We start from the raw sequence: 19,323 nt of genomic DNA on the forward strand, positions 1-19,323 counted from the left end.
TTCTAGTAACTTTATCCACAAAAGTCAAACCCTGGAAACAGCCTAGGAGTCCACAACAGGTGAACGGATAAACGAATTGTGGTTTATTCATAGAATGGAATAACCCTCAGCAGTAAAAAAGAAGGAACTGCTGAAATTTGCAGCAACGTGGATGAATCTCAAAAACATTTTGCTAAACAAAAGGAGCAAAAAAACAAAAACAAAAAACCACACACTGCATGATTACATTTGTGAACTTTCAAGAACAAGCAAATCTCATCAATGATTTTAAAAAGCAAAATAGTGGTGGCCTGCGGGGCAGGGATTGACTAGAAGGAGGCCCAGGGAAACTTTCTGGGGTGATGGAAATATTCTATGTCATGACAGTGTTGTGGCTTAGGCAGGTGAACGTATTTGTCAAAGCCGATCAGACCACACACTTCCAGTGGGTAAGAGTCACCATATGGGATTTACACCTTGATGATTAGGACAACAACAACGTCCATAGTAAGAATGATGATGGAGATGAAGCCATCCACAGTATCCTTGGGAAACCAGTCCCTTATTGCCCATGTGCTGTGGAGTCCCTGAAGGTGTCTATTATTCACTGGACTCAGAGCCTAGAGCCTAGTTTTGATTCCTCTACACAGAGTCACAGGTCTTGAAGACCTGCCCAAAGCTAGTAGTGTCTATCTGTCCATCTGTCTGTCCCTCACTCCCTCACCAGCCCCCTCTCTCTTTCCCTCCCTGCCTCTTTCTCTCTTTCCTTCGCCCCTCTCTCCCTCTCCCATTTCTTTTGCAACTCAGGGCACTTCTTTCCAGTTGTGTCTGGACATTTCAGAGCCTCTGGGATGAGGCTGTGTGATGTCTCTGCTTTTCTCAGGAGAGCGAACCAGCTTTGTTGTGAGCCTCAGCTACCCCTGTGCTTCGTTATCAGCCCCACATAACTGGTGCCAAGGGGGAGGACAAGGTCCCTCAGAGACTCCATGGACTGAGTAATGACCAAGGGGCCCCACGGCACCCAGGGTCAGATGCTTTGTCAGTGACACTTTTCCAGATTTTGGCCACCCGTGCAAATTGAGGCGGCTGTAGGTACTCACCGCCTGGGCCAAATCCAAGAAGGGAGAGAGCCTGCCTCTTAGAAGAAATCAGCTTACCACACTGACATTGATGGGCCTCCCTTTCTCTTCTTCCTCCCGCAGTGTGAGCCCTGTGAGCCCTGCTCCCCACCCCCACCCTCGGAGGAAGCGGATTTAATGCCTCAACTGAGAGAATGAGATGTTCTGTTATTTTTCATGGGAAATTAAACCTGACCCTGCTGTCAGTTAGCTCATGCCAAGGGAGGATGGATGGCCCGGGCCTCGGCGCTTAACCCCTGCTTGGAGCACGTGTCTGGCTGGGGGCCAGCCATGATGTCACCTGCCTCTGGGGTGGGAGTGGGTACAGCAGGGCAGGTCAGAGAGCCTTCATCCTGGAGGGCGGGGGACTGATGATGGTGAGGCCGCCCTTGGTGTCACCCACAACAGTCCACCTCTGACGTGGCCGGCACCTGCTCATCTGGCGGAGACTCAGCCTGTCACTATGTCTTTCAGCCCCCAACTCTACCTCGTGCCCTGCTGAGGAAAGCTGGCGGTCGGGGCTGGTGATCATCATTGCGGTATGTTGTGCCTCCCTGGTGTTTCTCACTGTGCTTGTCATCATTTGCTACAAAGCCATCAAAAGGTGAGTGCTCACGGGGCTCTGAGCCCCGAGGGGGCTCCGCCTGGGCTGGCAGCTGCTCCGCCCACCCCTATCATGTTTCTTTAAGCCATAAAAATTGTTAAGCATTTAATGAGCAGAAAGAATGTATAGTGAATGCCCATATATATATATATACACACATGTATACATATAGTGATCCCCCCCCCCTGGAAGTAACAGGCCCTGCCTTGGGGAGCTCAGTCAAGGCGCCTAGGACTTAAGAGTATGGAAATAATCCTTGCAGGGTGGGGGATGGAGGCGCCATGTTGGTTTGGTGTAGGAACTGGGTTTTGGAACCAGATCTAAATTCAGATACCAGTTCAAACTGTGGGACCAGGAAGAAATCACTTGAACCCCTTTGACCCTCGGTTTCCCTACTTGTAAATGGGGGGAAAGAATGACAGCTGTATACTGTCAGGAGGCGTGGTGAGATGCTTCTGTCAACAGTATGCGCAACATGTATACTCCGCAGTGCCTGGCATACAATAGGTGCTTGCAGAGTACTGCTCAGGGGTCCGTTGTTCCAGTGCCGCAGATAGAGGAGGAAGGGTGACACAGAGAGCCAGGCTTCTCTGGGTGGAAGAGAGAGGTTGAGATGCCTCAGAGAAGATTTTCAGTGAACATGACTTCAGCTGGGTTCTGGAGGATGAACAGGGGTGCTCCAGCGGAGTCGTAAATGATCCAAACAGCAGACTCGCTTTCACAAACACTCTCTGTCCTTTCTGTAACTACCAACTCACCCTGCCTTTCAAAAATGATCACCCGTCACCACCTGCCTTGTGGAGCTGGGGTCTGCAGCCGAGTGTGGCTGTCATTGGGGTCTGAGGTTTAAGCTGTGTCCGGGGCCCCTAAGTCTGGTAGAATAGGCCATGTGGTGGATGCCCCTCCCCACACCCCAGAATTACAGCACAGCAGCTCCCCCCTTTGGCCCCCTGACCTCCAGACTTCCCAGCCTCCAAAAAATGTTCCCCATCTACCCCAACTTCCTGGGACCTTGGGGGAGGAGAGAGTCAAAAGACAAACAAAAATGTTGCAAAACACCCGAGGGTGCTAGGCATTGTTCATATATTTCTAATAAAGGTTTTGAAAATTCCCGAAGGCCCAAAGTCAGGGGGTCTCTATTAAGAACAGTCGGAACACCTAAACTATTTCACTTTAGCCTTTCAATCCGTTGTTCTATGTGATTTCATTTGAATAATTCAAAAGCAGAAAGAGTAAAATATCAAGTTAAAAGTCTGACAACGAGTGCATGTTCAGGCGCGGAGGGCGACGGGCCAGAGCGAGCAGGAGCATCCTGGCAGGACACAAGGAGGACAGGGCCCAGGTACAGCAGCTCCCCGGACATCGGCCAAACCCTGGGGATCTGCCTCTCGGCCAAGAGCCCCTTCTAGAAGCCCCCGGCCCTCATGCTATCAGATAACGTCCACAAACAATGACAAGTCGCAAGGGAGGGGCTGTAGCCCAGCGTCTCTTCAACAAGCGTGTGTGTGGGGCTCCTGGCCCCCCTAACATTCCCTCAGTTCGCCTTCGTCACATCTTTTTCCAATCCACGGCATTTTACAGATGAGGAACCAGGTGCAAAGGGATAAAGGGAACTGCCCAGAATGGCACAACCAGGGAGCAATGGACCGGAATCTGAACGTGACTCCAAAGCCCAGCCCCAGACTGCGGCCGGTATCATTAGTATTAAGCAAAGAGCGGACCTCATTATTCCTGTCTGCCCTTCCTCAAGGGTGCCTGGGCACCTGGGGTGTCGCTGTGCTACTTTGAGGAAGGGAGGACAGATGGACAGAAAGGCTCCAAGGCTCCCAGACCCTGCAATTCAGGGGGAGGCCTGGCCTTGGAGACCAAAGTGGATACGTTGGGAGACCCCCGGGGGACACAGCCAACCAGATTCCCGAGTGGCCTACTGTGTGCCTGGCTCTGTGGGGACAGAGACAGGTAAGATCCGGGCCATGCCTGTGGGCTGCTTACCCGACGGAAGGGCGGTGGGCGGCAGATACGCGCATGACCATGACCATGTTACAAGGCAGGTGGCGATGAGGCTATGGGAGGCTTGCTGGCAGCCTGTGGCGCTGCCCAGAGGAGTCATGGCTAACTCTGATCGGGATGATACAGCATCCGAGCTGAAAGCCTGCTGCAGCGGGAGGAGGATTTTGAGAAGCAGAGCAGGGAGGCTTTCCAGACAAAGGCACCTGTGTGAGTGAAAGCACCAGGACACCAGGAAGCTCCTGGACGGTGGGAGATGAGGCTGGAGGGAGCCGCGTGCCTGACGGGGAGGTGCTTGGCCCACCGGGCTGAGCGGCTTGCTGGGGCTCGGGAGGCACAGGGAGCTACGGGAGGTTTGCCAGGAAGAGCACGCAAGACCCACCAGAGAGGGGCCACTGTCCCCTCAAGGACGCCCCACCCCTTAAAGAGAGAGGCAGCATTCTCAGGTCACCTCTGCCTTCCCTCTCTGCCGCAAACTTCGGGAGAGACGTGCTGTCTGCTCCAACGTCAGGAGGGCACGAGGAGAACTAACTCACATTAATAGCTGACTGGCGGTGTGGCCAGCTGTGGCGTGCAGGGCTTTGCTCCAGAGGAGCTGGGGGTCTGCCAGGAAGGCGTGTGGGGGTGCCCCATCCCCTCCCCTCAGAGCAGCCTGAGGGGCTTCCTGTCTGCCCTCTGTCCCCTTACACAGGCTCTGAGCTCTTGGTTCCTGGATCTGTCAGTGGCCTGGAAGGACACCAAACTCAGGCCACATGGCTCCGTTGATCCCTTCCAGGGGTGTGGGCGGGGCTCCTTTCCAGGGTATGGGCGGGGCTTTCCTCCCAAGGATGTGGGCGGGGCTTCCTCCAGGGTGTGGGCGGGGCTTCCTCCAGGAGTTCGGGCGGGTCCTGGGAGTAAATGGGGCTGATGAAGCACTCCAGGACCGTAGCGGTGAGGGGGCGTCAGCGCCCCTAGGACCAAGACAAGGGGACGAAACGGTGCCATAGGAACTAGAGAACCTAGAAAGCCCGAGACTCAGGAGGGGCCGCTTAGCAGGAGCTGTGGTTGGAACAGATGGAGATGAGCCCCAGAACAGGAAAGGTAGGGGAGATACACCCCAACCTCTCTCCACCCTCCCTCATCTCCTGAGGGTGCCTCTCACTGGCCAAACCCAAGGAACAGGGACTCCCAGGACATGCAGTGGTAGGCGTCAGCCTCCCAAGGCACAGGGCAGGGAGAGGATGGATTGGATGCGTGGGGGCAGAAACAGAGACCAGCACAGTCCCTGCTCTGATCCGCATCCTCCTCTTCGAAAGCCCTGGGACATGGGAAGAAGACCCAGCCCTCTGCTCCTCCAGACCTCATCATCCAGCAAGGGTATCCCAGTGTTCGCTTCGGCAGCACAGATACAGAAAGGGTACCCCAGCCCGCAAAGACAAATAGTCAGTGACCGGAGGGGGCTCTCTTTGGGGTCAAGTAGAGGCAGAAATAGAGGCCAGCACTCCCAGAACTGGCCTGGAAGGAGACCTGTGTGGGAGAAGCTTAACCCCTTGGGGGAGGGAGAAGGAGGCAGCCCGAGTTGTAGCTGTGTGGGAGAGCAGATGGCCCCTACTGCTGCCCGGGCTAACCTCTGCTGGGGGCTGTAAGAGATAGCATTGCGCCAGCCAGCTATCTGTGTGCATTTCTCTCCAGAGTCAATGGAGGATTTCTTGCTCACGGCCAATTCTTTTTGGTTAATAATTCATTTGAAACATGCCTCTTCTCTCAGGAAACAAAAGCATTTCATGTCACTGTAAAACCATTAAGAGGAAAATTCAGTGATAAACCCGGATCTTTTTTTAACTCTCACAGCCTGATGTCCTGGGGGAGGATTTCCGAGAGATCTTTGTGAATGGTCCCAACGTAGCCTTGGGGAGCCAGATTGCTGGGAAGATGGTTCTAGAATCAGCTGGGGTAGCAAGGTGGTTCTGGAGACGCCAGCTTGGTTTGGCATCTGGGGTGCAGGCCGCAGGCTCCACAGGCCTCTGCAGGAATGGGAGGAGACAGGAGCAGGTGCAGAAGCAGCACCCCACAGTGCCCTCACTGGGCATGACCTTGGTGGGAGGTGGGGTCGAATCAGCACTTCCTACTCACAGACTTAGTGAATCAAACTGCGTCGGTGAGTCAACAAATGCACCCGGAGTCCCAACTCTGAACTGGGTGACATGGTGCTCGGGGATGGGGGGGCTCCAAGGCGGGGAGCCCAAGGAGGGGCACCTCCCCCAGACCCAGGGCCCTGAGAGGTTTCTTGGAAGGGGAAGGGTGTTAATCAGACCAAGGGGCTCAGAAGGGGGAGCTTCTCACAGCGGGACTAGCTCATAGAGTGGCTCCCAGGTCCCCTGCCAATGACCCCAAACTCTGCAGGGTCCCCAGCCATGGGAGCCCACACAGCTTACATTTCAGTGGCCTCCTTACCATGAACTTGCTGTGAGCAGCTTTTTCTTCTTTTTTTTTTTTTAAGATTTATTTATTTGAGAGAGAGAGAGAGAGGGGTGGGGGGGCATGGAGCAGAGCGAGAGAGAGTCCCAAGCAGACTCCAAGCTGAGCACGGAGCCCGATGCAGGGCTCGATCCCAAGACCCTGAGATCACGACCTAAGCCGAAACCAAGAGTCCAACACTCAACCGATTGAACCCCTCAGGCACCCCAAGCAGCTTCTTTATTCACAGCTACAGAGTGATGGAGCCAAAGAGCCCTTGGGTGCTCTGTACCCTTGTGCCTCCAGCCAGGCCTCCTCCCCGCCCCCAGGCCTGGTATGCATATGGCATCAGACAGCCCGGAGTTGTTAAAGGCACCCAGGACTGGGAGTCCAGACCTCTGAGCTCTGTTCCCAGCCAGCCGCCAGCTCAGTGGGTGTCGCTGCCCTCCCTGGGCCTATTTCCTTACCTGTAAAACGAGGGTCCTCTAAGTCTCTGTCTAGCTCCTGAGCCTTGGTTTCCATCCCTAGGTGGCTAGAGGGCTGCCACTAGGACATTTCACTGCTCAGAGGTATAAATGCTGACGGAGATGCTTGCCAAGGTCTAGGCCAGGCGGCGGAGCTGTGCTTGGCACAGGGGCTCCCGTCCTGGGTGCTTCGGGCACAGTCCCTGCCCTCGAGGCACACACCTAGTTGGGGGGTGGGGGGAGGAGACAGTGTTGATCAGACCGCCCTCGGGAGAGGAGTATCTGGAGGGACTACCAAGTGGAAATAATGTAAAGCAGACACAAGGAAAGAAGCTATTGGTCTGGGACAGGATGGGGACCTCAACCAAGCAATGATGGGTGTGAGTCACCGAGACAAAGTGCCAGGGCGCGGGTAGGAGGGCCAGGCCAGCAGGAGGAAGTTCACAGGCTCATGGACTCTCCGGGCTGAGCCCACCGTCCTAGGGGGGCGTTTGCAACTTCTGTCAGCTTCCCCCATTCATGCAGAGAACAGGTGACACCCATCCCCTCCAGGCCCCCCCGCCTCGAGTCACCCCTGCACCCCAGGCGTCCGAAGAGCACCTTTCCTCCTCCTCCGGCCATCCGTGCCACGGAGCCTTCACCTTCTGCCGTCGATTTGCCATTAAGCCACTTGACGGCCGTCTTGTTCTGACTGACAAGGTATTGGTGGACAGACGATAAGAGGCTACAGAGCGGTGTGGCCAATCCCACAGACCACTGATTGCGGGCGGTGAGCAAGCGTGCTGCTCCCTGGGAGTGAGCTCCGGTGTGTGTGCACCCGAGGGTGCCCGAGCACACACATTGTCGCTGGGCTCTGGTGCTCCTCGGCCTGGTCCACAAATAGGTATGGAGCACCTACTGTGTGCTGCGGACTAGACTAGGTGCCAGGGATGTAGAGATACGCAAGATGAGCCCTCAGCCCCTCACTAGTGGTGTAAGCGGATTAAGTACACGCACACGCACACACACACGCACACGCGCGCGCGCCTGGGTGCCTCCATCCGGTAGGCGTCTCCCTTCGGCTCAGGCCCTGATCCTGGGGTCTTGGGATCAAGCCCTGCATCCCACTCCCAGCCAAGCGGGGAGTCTGCTTCTCTGCCTCACTCCCCCCTCCCCAACTCATGCTCTTTCTCTCTCTCAAATAAATAAATAAATCTTTAAAAAAAAAAAAAAGCTGTTGCACAAATGAATAAGGTGCTTTTAAAACCTGAGTGCTGTGAAGGAGGGGGAGAATCCGAGAGAGCTGGAGGAGAGAAAGAGAAGAGGTTGGGAGAGGGGGTGCTACCCGCACCCCAAGAGTTGGGAACGCTGTGCCTGCTTCCTGATGCGGCTTTATGGTTAGAAAGAAAGGTTAGGGCTTCGTACATCCCACAACCACCTTTTTACATTTTTATAGAGGTAATACAGGCACATAGTTTAAACCATCAACTTGCCACAAGAATGGTAAGAAATACAGCAGCCCCCTGACTGCCCCCCCTCCCCCCGCAGCCACGTTCTTGAGAGACCACCGCTTCTGGGTGTCAGTGGTTCTGGTCTTTCCATGCTCTGAGCACTGTGTATACGGCTATGAGGATTTTCTTTCCATTTCATACATTATCTGTTGGCTTTCCAAGAAGCAAGGCTCAGCACCCTCCCAGGGCCCACAGACATACAGAACACCACCCGGTCCCCATCCCCTGCCTACAGGGGTCTCCCGGGTGGGGGTCGTGACTAGAGTCTACCTTGACACGACAGCGTGCTGTCTGCCGCTCAGTCACCTCGTGTGCGGCGATGTGGTTATTGCCCTGGAGTCAGCGACACCTCCTCTCTGTGTGCACTGCTACCTCAGGTGATCTATCCCGAGGTGCCGGGTTTGCCTGGAGGCTCTGTCCGCTCCGGGGCAGATGGGCAGCCAGCAGCTCCCTGGGAACCTGCCCCACTCAGCCCGCTCCCTCTCCCATCCTTGCTCTTTCCAGCCTGACACCATGGTGGAGTTGTTTCAAGATCTTCCCTGAATCACAGACCCCATAGCCAGTCAGCCAGCGAAGTTCATTTTCTTTTTATTTATTTATTTATTTTTTTTAAGATTTTATTTATTTATTCATGAGAGACAGAGGAGGAGAGAGAGAGAGAAGCAGGCTCCCAAGGAGCAGGGAGCCCGATGCGGGACCCGATCCCAGGACCCTGGGATCATGACCTGAGCCGAAGGCAGACGCTTAACCATCTGAGCCACCCAGGCGCCCAGTTCATTTTCTTTTTAGAATTGACATTCTCTTTGGAGCTTTGGGAGGGGGTGGCCGAGAAGGGTGGGTTCTTGCTGACTTTGTGGCCAGTAGAGAAGACCTGGCGGCCTAGGGTGGAAGGGAGTTTCCTGTGGGGTCTGAGCCAGAATGAGCCTCCCGGGTCATGGGAGGAAACTTGAGTCCAGGCTGGGGAAGAGAGCTGGCTCAGGTCACGGAGGTTTCCAGCCCTCCTCAGTGCTCCTTGAGCTCACAGGGAGCTCCCTCTAAGCCACACAGTGCTACTCCTCTCACAGCTCACCCCTTCCTACTCCTCACTCAGGCCCCAGCTCAGACACCACCTCCTCTGACCCGTGTCGCAGGCTGGTCTAGGTCCTTCTTCCGGGCCCCAGCCCTGGAGTTGGAGCTTTCCCTGATTTATGTTTCTGCTCTCTGCTCTAGGCAGGTTAATGTTGGTGTTTACACGTGCATGTGCCCCCGCATGTGTGTGAGGGACTGTGTGCACACGCGCGTGTACACTTGCACACACATCGGGGGGGGCGGTCATCTTATCTCCCTCATCTCCCCGATGGCATCTGGCGCGTAGTCACTATTCCGTGACTTTCTGTGGCTTGAATGGAGGCTTGTTTACATAGACTTGCCAGATTCTGCCTTTTATTTAGTTAATTAATTAATTTATTTATTTATTTTAGAGAGAGCCAGAGAGAGCACAAGCTGGGGGAGGGGCAGGAGGAGAGAGAATCTTAAGCAGACTCCCTGCTGAGCACGGAGCCCCACATGGGGGCTCGATCTCCTGACCCTGAGATCATGATCTGAGCCGAAATCAGGAGTTGGATGCTTAACTGACTGAGCCACCCAGGTGCCCTCAAATTCTACCTTTTAAATTAGCAAACTCTATTGAGAATTTCAGTGAACTCAGTTTTTTTCTCTCCCTCTGGGTAAGTGAAGTAGAATCTGCTTTTTGAGGAGATAACACGTGCCCGGTTTTAAATGCCTGGCCCCTCCCCTTCACCAGTTTGGGCTTCCAGCTCGGCTCCCCTCCCTCCAAGCCCCAGTGTCTTCCGCCTTCATGCTGTCCTCCAGCTGGTGTGCGTGCGCAGTGACTCAGCGACCCCCTCCCCATGCCCTGGGTGACCCGGCCTCCCCGGCCTCCCTCCCGCCTGGGCATGACACACTGGGGCAGGCCCCCCGCCCTCTGCTGCCTCCTCCCCAGCCCCAGTGCACACGCCACCGGCCCAGCCCTCTCCCCGCGGCCCCTACCAGCCTGCACAGTCAGGACCCGGGGCGGGGGGGGCGGTTTGCAGGGACTGGGGACAGGAGTGGAACCTTTTCATCCAGCCTCATCTCACATGAACTGGGAGCGAGACACTCACCTTGAAGGCCCCTCAGATCCCCGGGGTTCTGAGACTGGAGCTGTCTCTGTGCCAAAACCTCTTGGGCCAGGCGGGGCCTGATGCAGTGATTGGACACTTGAGACCCAACCGTTCCCATCTGTCACTTCTCCGTGCTGCCCCCCCCATACGTTCCTGTAACAGCACCACCCCCCAGGCGCCAAATCCAGCCTCTCTGGCTGGCAGTCCAGACCACCACGTCTGACTGTGCCGTGAGTCAAGTCAAAGCTAGTGTGCTCCAGGGAGGGACCACCTCTGGCTGAGCGCTGAGCACAGACACATGGCCGTGGCCGCTCCAAGACCATCTCACTTCCTTGGGGACTTCGGCTGGATTCAGGGAACAGAGTCTTGTGCTTTGTTGCAGGACCAAGACTTAGTCTTCCAACTCCGGGGCTGGTGGTCTTTCCTCCGGGGCTCACAGCCACCCTCCAGGCAGCACAGGGCTTGCTTTTCCCCAGTGGTGGGGTCAACACACAGGCTTCTCTTGAGTCCCACAGGCCACAGCATCTCTCATCTTTATCACCTGCACAGTCCTCCCTCCGAGGGCAAGAGACGTGGCCCCGAAGAGGCAAGCGCACTGTGTGTCCCCATCTGCCTTGGGCGGAGATGCTCGCTCGGGCTCATTTATGCCCCTTTGCCCTGCCCCCAACCAGGGACCAACCTGCTGTGGCTGGAGATGGAATCCCGTCCTGGTGGTGGGAGGCAGGCTGCAGGGGGAGCAGCTTTGTGCAGTGAGGCCCATGGTGCTGCAGGCCAGTCGTGGCCAGAAAGGCAGGCAGATGGTGGGCACGCTCAGCGCCAGTGGATGGGGGAACCAGACGGGTTCCTGCTTCTCAGGGCGCTTTTGTCACCAGGAAGCTCCATCCCTCCCTGAACTCATCTCTGTAGACATGCTGGGTGGAGGTTGTGGGGCGGGACAAGGGGTAAGACAGGAGTCCCTGATTTAAGGAGCCCTTGGAGTGAGATCCAAATGTCCGGCCCTGCTGGCTGGGTCCCAGGCGAACGCCAGACCGCGAGCCTCCCGATGCCCGCCTTCAGCTTGCTCGGCCGGAGGTGGCCCGACAAGGAAGCCCTAGGGAGGTAGTCCACCCGGGGGCTCGGTGAGAGGGTGAGGATCCTCCTCAGCTGCATACCTGACTCACTCACCTTCACGCAGGTGAGGGGAGGTGTGCTGGGTTAGAAATGAGGCTGTGCTTCTTCAGCAACTACCCTGGGGGTGGCTCGCAAAGGCTTTTCCTGGCTTCTTGACCCAGGTTTGGAGAAGCCTGCAGGCGACAAAGGCATCTCGTCATGGAAGGGGGTGTGTGTGTGTGAAGGGTGTGCGTGGGTGTGAGTGTATGGGTGCTCTGGTGTGTGTAGGTATGTATGTAGGTATGGGTGGGTGTGTGTATATAGGCGGGGTGGGGTGTGTTTCGGGGGTTGGTGCAGGGGAGGATGGATGCTTTCGGAAGAGGGAGTCTGAGACTCTAAACCTCACGGAAACCAGACCCTTCCGTGGGGGGCCTGAGACACGGAGCGAGCTGGCAGCCTTCCCTTGCCAGGCTCCTCAGAGCTGTCTTTGTCCCCAGCTCCCCTGGCAGAGCAGCAGGCTGAGGGTGGGACCTGTCATATCATTGTCAGCAGGACCCAAGAGGGGCGCCTGGGTCCTGGCCCTCCCTGCCCAGGCGGGTGGCGCAGGGAGGCGGCTCCCGCGGAGGCCATGGCTGGTGACCTGAGCCCCCCGAGCCGTCAGCACAGTGCTCCATGGAAAGACCACGCAGTGCCTGCTGCTGGCCGGGCAAGGGGGAAGGGTCTCAGGGCGGGGGACCCACCTCCGGCACGCAGGAATCCTGGACACGGCCAAGGAAAAGCTCACTCCCCTTTCTCTTGGTTTTAGGAACCATGCCTTGTAGGGCGTCGTCTGTGGCCATCCCTTCCTGCACCAAGGTGCAGATGCCTTTCTTTGGTTTAGTGGGACCAGCCCTGGCTGTCTCACGGCACCGTGGAGCCAGGCTGGGTCCCAGCAAGCCTCTCTGGCATTTCTGGAGCCCCACGGGGCACGCATTAGGTAGGAAGTCTGTGCAGACCGGAGAGCGCTGGCCGCCGCTTGCCCACAGGACAGCTCCCCGCTGACCCCTTTCCAACGGCAGTACCGAGAGCTAACAAACACTTATGGAGCACTTACTGTATGCCAGATGCTCATCTAAGTGCTTAACCCACATTAATGTATTTCCCAAAAAGCCTATGAAATGGACACCGTTATTGTGCCCATTTTACAGGCCAGGAAACTGAGGCAGGGAGGGGTTAAGTGGCTTGCCCAGGATCACACAGCTGGAAGTGGCGGGGCCTGGGTTTACTGAGCCGTGATATCCCAGTGCTTGGGCAGCACCACCGTGAAGTGCCCTGCTAGAGGAAGGACAGTGTGGGGAGGTGTGAGGCAGAGCCATCTCCCGCTGTAGCTAACACCTCAGACTCCACTGGGCTTCTGTGAACCCCAAAAGGGCTTTGGGAGTGGGCTGGGGCTACGGGCCAGAGAGTAGAGTGATTGAGGGCTCAGCTCTGGTGGAGGAGGGGAGCAGACCAGGTCCATTTCTCAAGAGAACCCTTGGGACAGCGACCCTCTGCTCCCCTTGCCATGCCCAGACTCTTGGAATGCTCCTGGTGGGGGGCGGGGAGGGTGGGCTGCGCCAGCCACAAGTACCATTTTGCTGGGTGGAACCCCTGCCCAGACCCCCTTTGTCCTTTCCTGCCTGGGAAGCTGGCTGGGGCCATCGAGAAGGCCCTGGGGCTGTCTCCTTGCCTTGTCTTCAGCATCCCTCCAGCCAGGCTTGCTTCCTGCTGGGCCCTCTGTGCCAACATTTCCCTCCAAGGCTCCAGGGAATGCAAAGGGGTCTCCTAACCAGCAGCCTGGCTTTAGAAATTTCATCTCTTCTCCTGGCGGAAGAAATCCTGCTGATTTCCTACTCTGTGCCCTCCATGCTTTGCCCATTTCCATGGGAGTTCCAGACTCCTTTCTTCATCTCTCCGTTATCCACTCTGGAAGGCCCTTCAGCCTTATCTCCCCTGACCCGGACCTGCTCCGGCTGACTTTTCAGACCTAGCCCAAGACTGAACATTTACTAGGGAGCAAAGCAGTGTGCGTTTGGGCTCAGAGATGTTTGTTCCTATTTTCTGGAATCCTGATTCTGATGTTCATCCCCCCCCTTGTAGATTGATGACAAATGTAGGAAGTGCACCCCCCCCCGACCCAATTTCCCGGGCCATGCAAACTCAGAGTCGGGAATAAAGCCCACCCAGCAAAGTCAGAGCTGCTCGAAGCCCCTGTAAAGGGGTGGGTGGCCCAGGGGAGAAAGGAAGGAGACCAAGGGGGAAAGGCCCAGGGACAGAGGCTGGCTCAGAGGCTGTCATTTCCACAAGCCCATCACAAACAAGGCAGCTGTCTGACCCCTACAAACCTGGAGGTTCTGGAAAGTGTCCCTGAGCGTATCCATAAAATGGGGTTCTTGGGATGTGCTGGGTTCAAGAAAATGAGATGGGGCCTCTCGGAGACGGGACCCTTGAAAACTTTGGAACTGTCCAGGAGGAGGGTGGAGGAAGGCCTTCCCAAGCTGATGGGAACCCCCTGTGTTGGGGGGCAACGCCTGCTGGGAACGCTGACGTAATGGAAAGATGTCCGGACGAGGATGTGGTAGGAGCAGGTGGCCCCCAACCAGCTGGGGGTCCCTGGGCAAGTGACAGCTCTCCCTAAGCCTCAGTTTCCCCATGAAATGAATCTCTTAACCCCAGGCCTGGCTTCTTCAGGGTACCATTGTGAGAGCGGACAAGAAAATCTGTAACCAAGAGTGCTTTGCACAAAGTGTGATAGGCCCCAGGAGGAAGGGCTAGTTTGCATCTCATGTTTCTAGAAGCCACTGTGGCTGAGCCTGACACCCGGAGGGAGTGCACTTGGGTTTCTTTATGTTTTGTGAGCTAATTCTGCTGCAAGGAAAAAGGGAACAGTTAATAGATGTGATCTCAGGGTGTTGCCTCTGAACGGGCCTGATAATCCCACCCATGAAACTACTGATAACCACCCTGCAGACCCTGCCTCCCCCAAACTAATTCACCTAAGACTTTGTCCCGTAGGCACCCACTGGTCACCAGGTACCAGTCTTCCTCAGCCTGGGTTTGGGAAGGCTCCAGGGACATTTGAGAAGGCAGAAGCAACCAATCACCAGGCTTTCAAAGATGGCCTTGGACATTCAGTTTAGACAACACACAACAGAGGCCAGTTTAGGCTCAGCCCCAGCATTAGCGGGGACAGAGGAGGTGACTGAGTGTATGACCCCATGGGCCTCAGCATCACACAAGGGGCAGCAGTATTGCAATATGGGATTGGGTGCCACAGCCGGTAAGTGGCCAAGATCGGGAGGCTGTAGCCAGCAGGCCTCGCGCTGGGGGCCAGAGCCCTCCTGAACCAGGCAGGAGAGGAGGTGGGATTGGAGCCAGGCCAGAAAGTAGGACTGTGGATCCAGAACCTCTGCACATGGGCAAGAGCCTTCTCAAAGCCTCCCTCCCAGCCTTCCTGAGCTGTGTATGGATAGGAGAAATGGCAATTGGGGTTAAACAGCCTCTGAATGAACTTCAAATGTCCTAACATGAAGTGTTTGAGAACCACTAGTGGGCACTCCTTTAGTTTGGACATTCACTACCGCCACCTCTGCCACCGTCAGCACAACCACCACCACCACTGTCATCGTCACCACGACTACTGCCAACATCAGCTGCACCACCATTACCATAACCATCAACACAACCACCACCACCACCATTGTCACCACCGTCATTACCATAACCACCACCATCAACACAACCACCACCACCACCATTGTCACCACCGTCATTACCATAACCACCACCACCAACACAACCACCACCACCACCATTGTCACCACTGTCATTACCATAACCACCACCATCAACACAACCACCGCCACCACCACCACCATCACCGTCATTACCATAACCACCACCAACAACCACCACCACCACCATTGTCACCGTCATTACCATAACCACCACCACCAATACAACCAAACCATCACCATTACCATGACTACTGCCAACATCAGCTGCACCACCATTACCATAACCATCAACACAACCACCACCACCACCATTGTCACCACCGTCATTACCATAACCACCACCAACACAACCACCACCACCACCATTGTCACCACCGTCATTACCATAACCACCACCATCAACACAACCACCAACCACCACCATTGTCACCACCGTCATTACCATAACCACCACCACCAACACAACCACCACCACCACCATTATCACCACCGTCATTACCATAACCACCACCATCAACACAACCACCACCACCACCACCATCACCATCGTCATTACCATAACAACCACCAACAACCACCACCACCATTGTCACCATCGTCATTACCATAACCACCACCATCAATACAACCAAACCATCACCATTACCATGACTACGGCTAACATCAATTGCATCACCATTACCATAACCACCACCATCAACACAACCATAACCACCACCACCCTCATCACCATCACCTCCACCACCCACACCACCATGACCACCACCTCCACCACCAACCACACCTCCACCACCAACTCCGCCGCATTACTATTCCCGCCACCTCAACCCCCATCACTACCCCCAGCATCGCCTTCACTGCCATCTTCTTCATCACATTTTCCACTTACCTCTGACCACACAGAGGCAAGACTGCAAAATCCAACCTCTGGCACCTCTCCTCTTTCACTCCTCACCCCCAAATATTCATCTCCGCATCTGCTCGCTCATAATCAGTGAGACCCATCAAAGCCCAACCATGTGTCCTACTAGGCTGACCATACATTCTCCTTTCTCATTTGTCCAGAACAATCCCGATTCATGCCTGTTGTCCCTGCTTCATTATTAAAAGCTCCCCTGTTTCACTCTCAACTATGCCCTGGTGTGCATGACACATGATGCGGTCACCTTCATTGAGACCACCTCCAGCTTCTGATTGGCCCCCACCAGACCAGCAGCCCAAGGATGCTAACCCAAAACAGAGCCTGGTGGGCTCCCTGAAAGGACATAATACCCCCACCCCAGTTCCTGGTCATTAACGGCTGTCCCTGCCTCCCCACCCAGGAAACCACTGAGAAAAGAGGAGAACGGCACCAGTGTTGCTGAGTATCCCATGACCTCCTCACAGAGCAACAAAGGGGTGGACGTGAACAGCGCCGTGGTGTGAGTCTGCAGAGCCCGGACCCACTGGCCAGAGGGGTACCTTGGTGGCATTAGAGGACCCGGGAAAGCAGGTGGACCCGAGCTGACACTGGGCTTGTCCAGGACTTCCGAAGGAGAAACCAACCTCTTCCCAGCCTTGCCCCTGGTCAGCTCGCAGGCAGGGCAGCACAGACACCAGGCTGAGCCAGGCTCCCCTGCACGCAGCTCCCAGGGGCAGCGCTGCCACCCCAGGCTCCGCACATCTCCTCCCTGTCTTGTGTTTGATTTCCCGTCTTCCAGCCGCGCTCTGACAAAGGCAGGGAGTCTGTCTGCTGGGCTGGGGAGGCATCCCGCTTTAGCCAAGAGAAGGGCGATCCAGGGGCCACTCCCCTGCCAGAAAACCTCTCCTCCTCCCCAGCAAGCCTGTCTGCTTCTCCATTCACCATGCGTCCCAACAGAAGCCATCGGCACGGCCACGAGACGTCCCCTACCAAAGGTGCTTCCCACACATCTGTCTGCCGCCGCATCTGTGACTGTCCTCAGTCTTCAGGGCCTGCCTCCTCCCTCCCCTTCCCACCCACATCCGGGGCCCCTGGCTCTAGACCCCCGACCCCGTGCCACGGAGGGCTGTGAGCCCAGCCTGTGGAGCCCCCTCCTGGTAGCAGACAGAGGGGCTCTTTTAGTGTCTGACCTTCCAGGGGCAAAACAACTCCCTGAACACCAGGCCGAGGAGCCAGGAAGGATGGAGGCCCCTCTGCCTGTCCTCAGACTCATTTGCACAGCGGATCCTCATAGTGACTGACGCCACCGTGTGAGCCAGGCCGTGCCTTCATCCGGCGGAGGCCACCATTTGTGCCAAGCCCTCTGTGGGCGCTCCGGGCTGGGCTGCCCCAGCCTGGCGCGGGGTCTCCCTGACCACCTCCAGAGGCCCTGACCAGGTACTCAGACTCTCTCCTGAGAGCCCCCGGCCTCCCCTCACCCACAGGGAGGTGGTGTTCTCCTAGGGCTCCCCTTTGAATGTCTCTTCCCCGGGTCTTGTGTTCTAAACGTGCTGAAACCTCCGGAGGGGTCGGTAGATGAAGGGAAGGAATGGGAAGACCCTCCAGGCCTGGTTGTCTCCGTCCACCGGCCTGGTTCCCCGGGGGCCACCGGCCCTGTGGCCACATGACTAACCCCGTGGCGGCAGCGGCCTGTGGTTTGGTCTCCCCTGGCGGATTGGGAGAACGCTCCTGACCTCGTGGGTCTGCTCTCTCTGTGTAGGGACTTAGCTAAGTGGATCCTGTCCACCTCCCAGACCACCACGTGTAGTTCTCTGGAGGGTATTTGGGCCACGGTGAGACTTTCCCATCCAGGTAGGCCTGACAGAAAACAAGTCCCCGTTCAGGCTGAACCTTGGAAATCCATTGTCCCTGAGCCCTTGTGCCATGGAGCAGTCTGTGGACCATTGTGTTGCAGAGGGCAGAGGGAGAAGGTGAGTTTGCTGAGACCCTAACCCGGATCCCCCCCCCCCCCCCACCCCCAGGACAGCGGGAACAGGCTGGGGACAGGTCCAGGCCCAGACCCTCTGGGAAAGGCTTCTGTCTTCCTTTCAGTTTTCCTTCGGTGTGAGGACCTGTTTTGGGTTTGGATTTGGATTTTGCTTTCCCTGCCTACGTTAGCATGGCACACCACCACGGGCGGCCATGGTCAGTGCCCCCAGCTGGTGGGTGCCCATGCCTTCCACTCCCCCCCAAGGGATGCAGGGCCCGTGACAAGAGGCCAGAGGGTGTGAGTCTGCAGCGAGACGCTTTCCCTCACGGCCTGTAGCCTCCTGCCAAGTCCCCTGCCTATGCCCTGAGCAGATACCCTGGCAGGAACCCCACTCTCAGCACATGCCACCCTGGGCTCAGAAGGGATGGGAAGGCCCCTGTGGTCAGAGGGGAGAATCCTGGCTAAGGGGTGCCGGAGGGGTGGGCAGCCGGCCCGGAGAGGCACCCAGGGAGGCAGGGCACAGGCCTGCTTTGCACAATCCCACCTTCCCTGACCCTGGCTTCAACCTGGGAGGTTTTACAACTAGCTAAATCCTTCAGCCCCTGGCAAGGCTCCCTGTGAGGAACTTCGATGACCACCCACCAGGCTCTGGGGCCAGTGTCCCCTTCCCTGGGGACACAGCCGGGGCTCTGGGAAAAGCTAACATTTGTGCATAAATTCCCCCAAATCGTGTTTATAAAGTCTCTTATCGCTCAGTTAGTGAAAACCAAGAGAAGAGCCCAGTTCTTAAAAAAGAATCTACGTGAGAAGTCAACCCACCAAACCTAGAACTGGCCATTTGGAAACTCCCACATGTGGCAACAAGGGAACCTCACCGGAGTTTTGGCTTAAGTGACGAGAAAAAAAAAACAAACAAACAAAAACACTCGGCCTGGTATTTGAGCTCGGAACTTTTATTTCAGGAATGTATCTGCAGTCCCTCAACACAGATCAATCCTCAGACTAGCCCAAACGTGGAGGTCGAGAACGAAATGCACATTTCTTCTCCGCCTTTCCTCAAATAGATATTTTTTAACTATCTCCTAGTTGAGCCCAACTTAGAATGGCCTATAGGCTCTCCCAGAGTTTTTAGGTGTTCCTTAGAAGCTTCTAAAGCAAGTTTTGGAAGAGAGACTAATAGCTGTAAAAATATAGACATATATATTATATATAGTTATATATATATATTTAAAGAGATAAATATATCTATATAAAATCACTGTACTCTCCGAATCTGTACAAAGTCTGATTTCAACAGCCCAGGTCGTGCACGCTGTCTAATGCATGAATGTCAATACCCTGAGATCTGCCTTCCTGACGGTGGGCCGAGG

The 19,323-nt window shown here is 55.9% G+C and overlaps 1 protein-coding gene across 1 annotated transcript in view; it reads left to right on the forward strand.

Moving 5' to 3' along the window:
- The window catches only part of PRIMA1 (proline rich membrane anchor 1), a 56,015-nt gene extending 39,507 nt beyond the window's left edge, over positions 1–16,508 (forward strand). Inside the window, exons 3-4 of the mRNA XM_028103174.2 lie at positions 1,572–1,701; positions 16,406–16,508. Coding sequence (XP_027958975.1) covers positions 1,572–1,701; positions 16,406–16,508 — 233 coding nt within the window. The remainder of the gene's footprint in view (positions 1–1,571; positions 1,702–16,405) is intronic.
- Positions 16,509–19,323: the final 2,815 nt, after the last annotated feature.

Source organism: Eumetopias jubatus, unplaced genomic scaffold (assembly GCF_037043125.1).
Source record: "Eumetopias jubatus isolate StellerSeaLion01/CBP00866 unplaced genomic scaffold, mEumJub1_p1.0 scaffold_7, whole genome shotgun sequence".
Taxonomy (NCBI): domain Eukaryota; kingdom Metazoa; phylum Chordata; class Mammalia; order Carnivora; family Otariidae; genus Eumetopias; species Eumetopias jubatus.